Source organism: Leishmania martiniquensis, chromosome 31 (assembly GCF_017916325.1).
Source record: "Leishmania martiniquensis isolate LSCM1 chromosome 31, whole genome shotgun sequence".
Taxonomy (NCBI): domain Eukaryota; phylum Euglenozoa; class Kinetoplastea; order Trypanosomatida; family Trypanosomatidae; genus Leishmania; species Leishmania martiniquensis.
The window spans coordinates 420,558-431,221 of NC_090166.1; the positions used below are offsets into that span (position 1 = coordinate 420,558).

Consider the following 10,664-nt stretch of genomic DNA (forward strand, 5'->3'; position numbering starts at 1 on the left):
GGCGAAGCGGCTGGTGTTCCCTCTCATGAGGTCAGGGCGCGGCGGAAGTGCGGAAAAGCCGTTCGTTAGACGAACGAAAAAGAAGCGCACGTGACACGGCCTTCACCAGGGGCGCTCGCACAGACGCAGGACCTCTTTTTTCCCCGACGCGGTGAGACGCGCGTGCACACACACACACATGGCACGCTTTTCTGTATATGTTTTCTTTTCCCCAAATCGGCAATGGAGACTTCGGCTCGTTTGAACGCCACAAAGACTGTCATAGCGCGCGTCACATGGCTGTTGCGATTGGACATGAGCGGTGACGACGTCTCGCAGGTCGCTCGAGGGCGCGCCTCCGCCTTCTTTGCATACCGTATCGCATCAGCTTTCCCCTTTGGCTACGGCAGGGACTTCCTGCGAAGCATCTCCTTCAAAGCTGAGAAGCGATCAAAGAAGCGCTGCTTGACCGCCTTGCGCGGTAGTGTCACTAAAGTGGCGGTAGCGAACCGGTCTGCGTGCCTCTGTATCCCATTAGAGGGCTCGCCGTCGCTGCTCGCATCGTCCCGTATCACCTTGTGGCCGCTACACACTCGTTGAGGGCTAGTTCTCCTCGGGCCTGAGAGGGGTCGGGCGGCCGTGACATCAGGAAGACGCTTTGGAGTCGAAAGGGAGCGGCTGGAGGACGTCGCCGAGCCCGAGGAACGCGCTGATGATGAGCACGACGAAGAGGCGAAGCTGGCACTCGCGGTGAGACACGGACTGCAGGTGAAGAGCCCTTTGCCGACCACCTCCCGTGGAACATGGCTGGTGGATGCGGTCGCCAAAACGGAAGGTCGACCAAGCGGCGGCGCAGGGGGAGTAGCTTTCCTTTCTGCGTGGTGGCTACAGAGGGCATCCCTTACCACCTGCAGCGATGCTGTAGCTGCCAGAGGGGGTAGCACGTGCGCCGATACACAGGTGTCATCGACGTCCAGAAAGAGAAGCGACTGCTCCCCTTCCGTGGCCTCTTCTGATGCGTAATGCTCTGGAGTCTGCGACGCCGACGCATCGCCGTCCATCGCATCTAAATTCGTCCAATTGGGAGAACGCGCATATTTGAAGTCGCGGGCGGGGCAGACCCCCATCCATTCGCGCTGCTCTCCCGGTATGCACTCGGCGCCACAGTAGCTGCTGCTCTCCCAGCTACCCCTCACGCTGGTGTGCGCAGCCTTGAATAGCTCCCTGAAGGGGTACGGGCCGCCGAATTCCTCTCCTCCCCACCCGCGCATCGTCGGGACTGCTGGCAACGGCTCCCATTGCGGCGGCGTGCTGAGGTCGCACTCATCGGTCTTCGGCAGCGATAAAGGCGACGGCTGCTGCTTTCCATGGAGGCTCACCGCCATCATGCTCTTGGGCAACGGTGTCTCTCGATGCAGCGATGTCACCGAAGAGATTACGAAAGAGCCACGTGAGGTGTGTGCGGGGAGCTGCGTTGGAGGGCTGTTGAAGGCTGCCATCGCATCCGCACCGCTGCCATTGCGCCTCCTTACCGAGTCCGTCTCCGGCACCGGCGCAACACACGCGTCAGGCGTCTCGTACTCAGCGTTGAAAGCATCACCACGCGCGTGCGTGTGTGGCTCTGCCACACCGCAGCACCCTTCCTCTGGCTGCTGCTGCCGCTGCTGCTGCTCCCGCAGTCGAATGCGCTGTGTTTTACGCTCGTGAGCGAGCCGAAAGAACTGTTGCGTCTTGTTTTCATGTCGCCGCCCTTCGGGGGTCGAGGAGCCGACCGGTGAGAGCATACGCGCATGCGCTTTGAGGTGCGAGCGGTGTGGGATAGACGGGAGGCAAGGAAGAGGGGCACGAGTCTGTCCCCTTTTTCCTTCCCGCGCAGGAGCTTCGCTCTCCTCAATGAACATGCCAGACTGCCGGCGCTCTGGTGTCAGCGAGAAGCCTGCTAACTCCATCATCGACTGCTGCTGGCGCAGCATCACGTCCATTGACGTAGCGGTGGTTGGAGAAGCTCTAATAGCGCTGCTGCAGGGGTTTTGTGGGCTGTCGAGCATGAAGGAATTCGCTGTCTTGTCCAAGCAGACGCTCTGCTCACGCGCGACTGCCCCGGCGCGCTCGAAAGGGCTGAGGGGGGTACCGCACTCGTGAGCGACGAGCAGGCCACTGTACTTCTTTTCTGCTTCGACCTCGCGTGGCCTGCCGTGCGTTGGCGCGAAAGAGCTAGCAGGACGGAGGCTCGCCATCGACGCGCCGAGAAAAGACGAGGACTCCATCGTGCTGCGCGTCAAGGCTTCGCGGCGTTGAGGAGGACGACCCGAGGCAGAGGCGGTGAGGACAGAGAGGAGGCCGCCGAACGAAACACCCAAAAGCGCATAACGCCGAAGGGGGCTGAAGGAGAGCTGAGGAGCACACCAGCGGATGGACAAAAAAAGGGAAAAAAATTAACACGGAAAATTTGCAGAAGGCGACTGTCGACGACGAGCAGAAAACGGTATGAGAGGCGGTGACTGGCGATATGACGTGCGTCGGCCGCAGCACCTCACTCACTATGGAACGAGGGAAGAAGAGAAAAGAGCACAGACGAAGGAAGGAGAAAGGGCAGAGGGCCCGGCGCCGACCCCTGCAGACTACAGAGCGTGCGTCTGTCTGGAAGTGCGTATGTGTATATGTGTGAATAAGGATAGAGCGAAGAGAGGCAGAGAGAGAGAGAAAGACACACTAAGCACCCCACCCCACTCCTTGCAGCACAGAACGGACGCACGAAAGAGAAACACCGCACGAGGTGAAGAAAATATGCCGCAGCAAAAAAAGGCGCACGAACGCAGCACCACGCACAGCACTGGCGTGCGTTGGTGAGGAAGCGCCTCTACGTGATGGTGGAAAGGTTCGGCACTGCGGGGGCCGGGTGAGAGGGGTGGCGACGGCGATGGTGAAAGAGCCGAAAGAGAGCTCAAAAAGGGGGAGGGGAAGAGACGCGACAGATGGGGAAGGACAGGGAGAGAGGGAGCGGAACACACACGCACACTAATGGAGAAAGGAAAACTGGACGCAACTTCCACGGGGAAGAGCGAAGGGGAAGACTAGAGTGGCTGAGGAAAGGGGGAGGAGGAGGAGAGCGGAGAAGGGGATGAAAGAATCGCACAGGCGCGGGGCTTCTGCGGTCGCGAAACTGTCACCCTCACCCTCGTGTCCACCAAAGTGGGGGGACAGTGATATGCCGCAGGAAACAGCGAGACACACACGCGCACGCACCGATTCAGAAAAAAAAAGGAGGAAGGGAAAGGAGAAAACAGCGGCGGCGCAGTGGAAGGTGAACTCTTACAAAGGGTGAGAGGAGGGAGGGAGGGGGGGAACAGAGGGAGGCGATGGACCGGAAGCAGATGAGAGACCTTTTGGTGTGCTCCAGAGTGAGAGGGGGCACTCGCACAGCACGCGAGGCACACCTGAGCAGCGAGTGCACAACGGACGAGTCGATGAAAAAGGCGGGGCGGGTGTGGGACTCCGTCCCGTAAGCGAAGGAAAAGAAGAAGATCGACGCACGCGCAATGCGGCGCTTTTCGCTGCGTCAACACCCCTTCCTCCTTTTTCCGCCGAATTTCTCTGCGGTTGCAGCTCCTTCGCCATACAGACTCCCCATCCGCTCGCGTCGCCGCGCCAAGAGCGGAGGGCGCGACACGGCACGCCCATAGAGTCTCAGACGAGCGGGGCGACTCCTTTGGAAGGAGTGTGAGCGCGTACGTGAACGAGAGACAGAGAGAAAGAGGAATGGAGGAAAAGAAGCGCCACGCAGACGTCCCTCTTCGGTGTTGCGCTGCTGCGCCTGCCGCTACGCTCGCCGTGTTCGTTTGGGCACCAACCAGCCGTGAAAGGTTCGCAGAAAACGATGAAGCAGAGGGCGCCGGATTTGTCGAGGCGCCGTCGCTCCTCACAGACGTTCAGCGTTGCACGTCGAGGGTGGCCACCAGACAGAGACGAAAAGGGAGAGGAGGGGGCCTGAGCAGCAAAGCACGCGAGGCTTGGGTCTGCAGGAGGGGGAGGGGGCGGTGGGGAGATAATGGCAGCGGTGTAAGGTGTGTGTGTGTGTGTGTGCGTGGTGGTGGTGCTGGAGGGGTGTAGAGGGTGGGGGGCTGTCCCCTTGAGGGAGAATGGGGGCGAGGCTGGGGTTCAGTGGTACCAACCATGCGGACGGAAAGGGGCGGCAGCCAACCCGATCGAGCTGCGCGTTTGAATCTCAACGCGCACACTGCCCAGGCGTTCTTCCCTCCTGCAACCAAAAAGAGGCAGCGGAAGAGAGCCCGAGAAAAGGGAGAGAGAGGCAGCGACCGATGCCTGTGGTTGTGTCTACGCGCGGAGGGGGCAGGCTCAAGCACCAAACAAGAGAGCGAATAAAGCCACAGAACAGGAGAAAAAGCTGCCCCGCGTATTTGGTCGATACCTCTCAACGAGGAGGGATGAGGAGTCGCTAAGGGGTCAGTAGACGGCAGCGCTTGCGCCAGAGTGCGACGCGCAGGCGAGAGCTCACACGCCGACGGACAACAGCGCCACTGTACAGAAGTTCAGTCGAGCCCTTTTTCAGCAGAGTCCGCGTTCCTCCTGTGTGTAACTAAAAGGCAGCAGTGGCGGTGGGCGGTGCACCTGGTGCGATGAAGGTGTAACACTGTCGGATGAGAGCGAATGGCGCACAGTGCGGTAGATGGCCTCGAGGTGGTCGGAGATGGCAGGAAGCAAGACGGGAAGGAATAGATGAAGAGCGAAAAGAGCGCGGTCGTGCATACGGCAGCAGCGCGGACGATACTTTACGTCCGCAAGCGGCATCTATACATGGCGCCGCCGGGTTTCCGGGCTACTCGTCCCTCATTCCGAGATTACCGGTGACTGGCTCGTGTGCAGCGCCAGCACGCCCCGGATGCACGGTGAGACGTGTGGCTTCCTTTTGGCCGTCAGTGTGCGTGGCGCATCTCTGCTCGAAGCTCAGTGCTCATCAGTGCAGCCTTCCCTCTCCGCTCCCGCTGCTGATCTTATTGGCCGCGATCTGCCCTCTGCGCACGCGATTGGATGGCACGCCCATCGAGTATGGGTTCAACGCACAGAGCCTCGGACAGGAGGTCGGGCAAGCCACAACCGAGTAAGAGAGAGCACGAGGCGCGTGTGCCGCCAGATGGCAGCATCGCATTCAAAAAAAACGGCCTTCCTGCGCAAGGGGTGCCCCAATCGGCGGCTCCACCGCATTCGTTCGGATGGCGTCACACGTCTCTCACTTACGCAGGTGGTGCCGCGGAAGGGCTACAGAGGCCATATGCCTTGCCGTCCCCATCCCAAACCCACACACACACACGCGGAGACAGAAGGCAGTGAGCCCGCCGGCACATGCCCCATCCGCTCCAAAGCCTCCAAGATGCCAGCGAGCTGATGCGCAGAAGCGAGCAAAGTCTCGGCACAAGCCGCCTTGGGTACTTCGGAGACGACTATACTTATCATGGCCGTCAAGGCGCCGCGCGCAGCCAAAGCTTTTCTATCACGTGCTGCCCGCTTGTCGATTCCAGAGACAAGCGCATGCAGCGCGTCCACCGCAAAGGCAAAGCTGCGCGTCGTCATAGACGCCCCCTGCTTGTGTCCAACAGCCGCTAAGAGAAACTTGCACGCCACAAACACGCTTCGAGAAGGTGTTCGAGGCTGTCCCTCGGCCACACGCGGAGTACATATCCTCCTAGAACGAGCGGCATCGTCACCTGGAGTGAGTCCGATCGCCATCTCGCCGTCCGCTTAGAAGCACGCGAACGAACCCATCCAACGGAGCACGCACGGGAGCGCCGTGTCGAAGGCGATGGCGGTCTCGCTAAGGATGGTCGCCTTGTTGCGGAGTTTCCGCGTTGCTTCCGTGGCATATCAGTGATGCAGTAATGGCGGCATCGTCATCCATTCGGTCATCGGCCACTGCTGACATCGCCTCCTGACTTCAGTCGGCAGGGGTGCAGCCCTCAGAGTCTCATGCAAGGTAAACCGCCTGTTGCGGTAAAGCCCCTCACCCACCCCCACGGAGTACATCCCGGGGAGGGGAGATGGGGTCCTTACTCGCCGACAGCGACACTGTACATACATGGCGAAAAGGATAGAGGCAGCAGCCACATACGAGGCTGGCACGGACGCCTTCAGGGGTCCACTACCGGCGACACTATGAAGGGACAAGTCTGTAGCCCCTAAGCCCCCCCATCAGCAGCAGAAACACAGGCTTCTCCTGTTGCGCAGAGTGGCTGCTGTCCCCGTGCCGCTCTCGCAGCCGTCGCCGCCTTTGTGGGGGGGAGGGGGGCGGCTTTGGCACGCTTGCTGTTACGACACCCATGGTCGCCTACCCGATGTTTTCACTACTGCGCGGTCCACAACTCTATCACTCCCTTTTCAACTGCAACGCGGCTGCAGTCGAGACGGTCCGCGGCGCCCACGCACGAGTCATGTCACCGAAAGATAGTCGCGACGCTAGGCAGGGCCCCTTTTCATGGTTGGCGTCCTGCTCAGTGGTTTGGAGGGGTGTAAAAAAATTCAGAGGCATGGAAAAGCGAAGCGCAGCAGTCCAGGCAGGCAATAAGCGTGAAAGAAGAAACAAGCACATGCGCTTCCCTGCAACACCTGGGAGCGCCGGCAATTGTTCCCACATCCACAGATGTCAGCTGCGAGCGCCCGCCGCTTCTCGCCTCCACTCAGATGTGAGCACCCTCTCAAAGGTGAAGAGAAAGTTTTCGTCGTCGCTGCTCCTTTCCATTCAGCGCGCGCACTCCCCCCTTCCACACTCCGTCAGCGGAACGCTGTGCGACCCCCTCCCCCCGGCTCCCCAAACAGACCCGCAAACGGCGTCGCTGCAAAGCAGCACTACACGCACGCCTCACCTCTAGGGCACCGACTCCGCCGTCGATGCTCGGCCAATGCCTCAGGCTCCAGCCACCCCACCTCCGCGTCGCCGGTCGCCGGCCAGCCGCCCCCGTTCGGAGCAGCTCACGCTCGCCACACACAAGCGAGGCGGCGAGGGCCGTGCAAGATGCGTTCGGGTGGCGTTGGCACGCAGCGAGCCACATCGGTGGCGCAAGCGCCTTCATTGCCACGGGTCGCACCGCCACGCGCCGCGCGATACGTCGCCCCGGCCTCTCTGCGCCAAAGGCACTGGGCCCTGTGTCTCTGCCAGGAGCAGTTGGGCATGGGGCGGGAATAGGCGCGGGGAGGGAGGGGAGGATGGCGCGGCGCCCCTGAGATGCCACGCACTGCGGCGTGCCACAGGCACTCGCACACGCGCACACGCCTTTCCTTCCGCTCTTTCCCCGCCATCGCGGAGTGCGTGCCGACGAAGAATGAGCCAATACATTTGAATAGCGCCCACCGGTCGCAGTCGCACGGAGGTGCCGGGGAGGCGAAGGCATTCGAGCCGCTGAGAGTAGAAGCGCTTAGGTGAGAGCGGGGGGCAGATAGGGTGGTCGATGTGCACTCGCTCTCCTCTCTGCCCCGGCCGAAGCAGCTATGGGGATAGCTGTGTCCGATATGTGGGGAGCGGATACAGCGGACTCGGAGTGACGGCCATCTACATGTCAGTCAAGTATGACGCACGATGGTGGGATGACATGTTTGTGGTCGAAGCCTGTGAAGAGTGCCACTCACTGAGGCCACAGAGGAGCGGGCCCCGCCAGCCTCAGCAGCGATGATACCACACAGTTGCCGTTTGCTCGGAAGGATTGACGGCTACGTAGCAGTAGTTCAAGTTGCTTGGGTACACTCCGTCGCTTCTAGGGAACAGCGTCATCCCCGGCACGTTGAAAACTTCGTAAACAGATGTATCCACGACAGCTTTGTACCGAGCAGAAGAGCCGTCAGGCAGCTCCAGCGACGCCCGATCGTCGTTGACATCCGGCTCCATCGCTTCAGAAACGTGAAGCGACTGTACGAGGTTGCGGTACAGCTCTCGCGCCGCATCCAGGTACACGGCTGCGTCGTCTTCGAATTGATTCAGCGGTCCGCTACCAGCGATCAGTCGCCAAACAATGTGATACAGGAACTCATCGCGCGACTCCTTGCCGAACACCGCACGCAATTGGCGTAGGGAAAGCTTCGAGCCGCCCATCGAGTTCCACATGTCGTCATCACCATCATCGTCAGTACCGTCTTGATCGCTGTCGCCACAGCGATCACTGCCCTCTCCGCTCCCTGGTACACAAGGGTGGCTGTGAGCTCGAAGAAAGAGCGCTCGCAGCTCATCGCTGATAACCTCTCCATGGGGAAGCAGTTCCTCCGCACGCTTCACTGTGGGCAAGAGGTATGCAGGCTGACTGGAGCTCTGCGGAGGTGCGCCATGCACATCGCGCATGACCTGGCGCACCACCTTCGCGTCTACGAGGCTATGACGCAACTGCTCGAGCGTCGTCCAGTGGCAAGTCAGAGGACGAAACTGGAGCTTGCCATCATCCGCACTGTGTTGCGCACGATAGTCGTCGTCGGTCATCAGCTCAGAGCGCACGCACGGGGACGCGAAGAAGCTGCGAAGGAAGTCTGCAGCAACACCGTGATGAAAACGAAGCGCGAATGCAGAGACTGTGGCAACAGATGTGTTTGTAGGTCGCGACGGGAACGGTGAGGCCGTCGGCGGTGGAGATGAGGTTTCTTCCATGTAACAAGGCGCCTCGCTGGCGCAGCTGTACCGGTACGTGTGCATGTGCCACTCCTCACTCTCCCCAGGCCTCCGTAAGCCCCACTTCATTAGAAGGCCCCTGTATGGCTCCACGTCGATGAAGGAGGCGCACGCCGGCGCGCGCGCAGTCGGCGAGGACGGCGCCGCACTTTGAAACACGAACATGGTGCCGTGCAGACGATGGGGTCGCGCCAGAGAAACTGCAGCCCACTTCGCTCTTTGTTTTTTTATCTCTTCTTCTTTTTCTGGCAGACTCACACGTCAAGATGACGAGTGCGTGTGAAGACGGCGAAGGTCAGCGCGGGGGACCGGAGGGCCATCACGGAAAGAAGAAGGGGTGTGAGGAGACCGCGCGAAAAGGGGGGAAGAGTGAAGGACGTGTCGACCACAGTCTACGAGGGAGCGAGCAAAACGCGCGTCTGCCTTTGCACACTTTAAAAAGGCAGGAGGTCCTTCCTGAGATGTGGCGGCATCCTGCTGTCAGCGTAGCCTCATAGAGAGCGCCAAAATGCTGTGTGGTCATCCACGGCAGGGATCATTCGATAAGCCCTTCATCATCCTCTGCGGTGCCAGCCTGGGTTGCTTCTCTGAGTAGCAATACAGCAAAGACCAATCCACCGGCGGAGGCAACTCCGACATAGCCATTGACGACCGTAGAGAGAAAGAGAGGAGGGGGAGGGGGGCGGCGGCACAAAAGGCACGCCGGCTGCACCCAGAAAGATTTCACTACCGTTCTGTAGCGCACCCTTTTGTTGTTGTTGTTTTTACGAGGGTGTTCGCGCTGTAAAGAAAGCCCACTGCGCTGAATGAATACCGATTGTACCCACCCCCATCCGCTCACTACGCAGACGCGACGTTGCGCCGGAGTAGGATACGCACTCCCCGTCGCGCCGTCGCGCCCCGTCCTACACCGCTTCGCCTGCCCCCTTCTTAAACGTACGTCTTTTTCTCGAGAAGGCGCTTCAGCATCCACAGCTGAAAGCTGAGCATCATCACGAAAGCCATCACCTGAAAAAGCGACCACAAGAGCACGCGCTCGTTCGCCCGCTCGACGGTGGTGCGGTGGTCCTTCTGCTGGTTTCGTATGGACACCTGCAAATTCTTTAGCCGCTGCATCGAGCTCGACAGCGTCCGTATCTTCTGCTCGATGGGGTCGATCTTCGATGCATCCACGGCGTAGTTCACATCCATCGAGGTGCGGATGTCAAAGTTCACGTTCTTGGATGTAAACAGCGTGTTCGAGTTGTCGAAGCTGATAGTGATGGTGCGGGGCTTGTCAGACGCTGGGACGGTGTAGACGCCGTACGCAAAGTCATTCCAGTGCATCAGCTCCGTATTTGCGCTCTCATCCCGGATCGAAATGGGGAAGAGAAAATCGGGGTGCAGGGCGAACTGGAAGTCGAGCAGCTCTCCGGGGGCGATGTCTTCTGTGACCACAAAATTCTCGCCAGCGCCGACCTCCGTCGTCATGGCCGCTGATAGCGTCGGCGCGAGGCACAGGAAGAGGACCATCGCCGCTGAAAAGGAAGACGCGCCACCCCCGCGCAGCCGCGCAGCCGCTGAGGAGAGAGGCACCATCTGCTAAACGGCCAGGGCAGCACCAACGGTAAAAAGGGGAAACTCAGAACTGATCGATGATAAAGGGTACCGGACTCGCGGAAGCCACCCAAGACGAAGTCAAGCACGCTGACCAACGCAGTCCGTCGACAGAAAGAGTCGGCCGGAATCGGCAGAGGGCGAGCGCAAGGGGTGTCAGCTGAAATGGCAAAGTACGTCGGGAGCGCTGTCGATGACGCTATGGGGCTCATGCACGTGCATGAAGTTCCGACGCGCGAGCACAATGTGAGGTAAGAGAAACAAAAAGAGGTCAAAACGTCAGCCGAGGAGGGGTGGAAATGAGGAACAGGTAGAGGGCGGGAGAGAGCACGCGCGCTGAGGGGCGCCAGAAGCACATGCAGCAAGCGCCTTGCTTGACGGTCGAAAACACGCAGCCGCATGGCAGTGCTGATGAGGACTCTTCTCTACT

The 10,664-nt window shown here is 60.2% G+C and overlaps 3 protein-coding genes across 3 annotated transcripts; all 3 read right to left on the reverse strand.

Annotated features, from left to right (window-relative positions):
• Positions 1-380: 380 nt before the first annotated feature.
• LSCM1_01405 (uncharacterized protein) lies at positions 381-2,246 on the reverse strand (the record flags this gene model as incomplete). Its single annotated transcript, XM_067319021.1, has 1 exon — positions 381-2,246. One exon carries the CDS (start codon positions 2,244-2,246, stop codon positions 381-383), a length of 1,866 nt encoding a protein of 621 aa, XP_067176300.1.
• Positions 2,247-7,645: 5,399 nt separating this feature from the next.
• On the reverse strand, positions 7,646-8,803 carry LSCM1_01406 (uncharacterized protein; the record flags this gene model as incomplete). The annotated part of the gene is made up of 1 exon (XM_067319022.1): positions 7,646-8,803. One exon carries the CDS (start codon positions 8,801-8,803, stop codon positions 7,646-7,648), a length of 1,158 nt encoding a protein of 385 aa, XP_067176301.1.
• Positions 8,804-9,568: 765 nt separating this feature from the next.
• On the reverse strand, positions 9,569-10,216 carry LSCM1_01407 (uncharacterized protein; the record flags this gene model as incomplete). Its single annotated transcript, XM_067319023.1, has 1 exon — positions 9,569-10,216. One exon carries the CDS (start codon positions 10,214-10,216, stop codon positions 9,569-9,571), a length of 648 nt encoding a protein of 215 aa, XP_067176302.1.
• Positions 10,217-10,664: the final 448 nt, after the last annotated feature.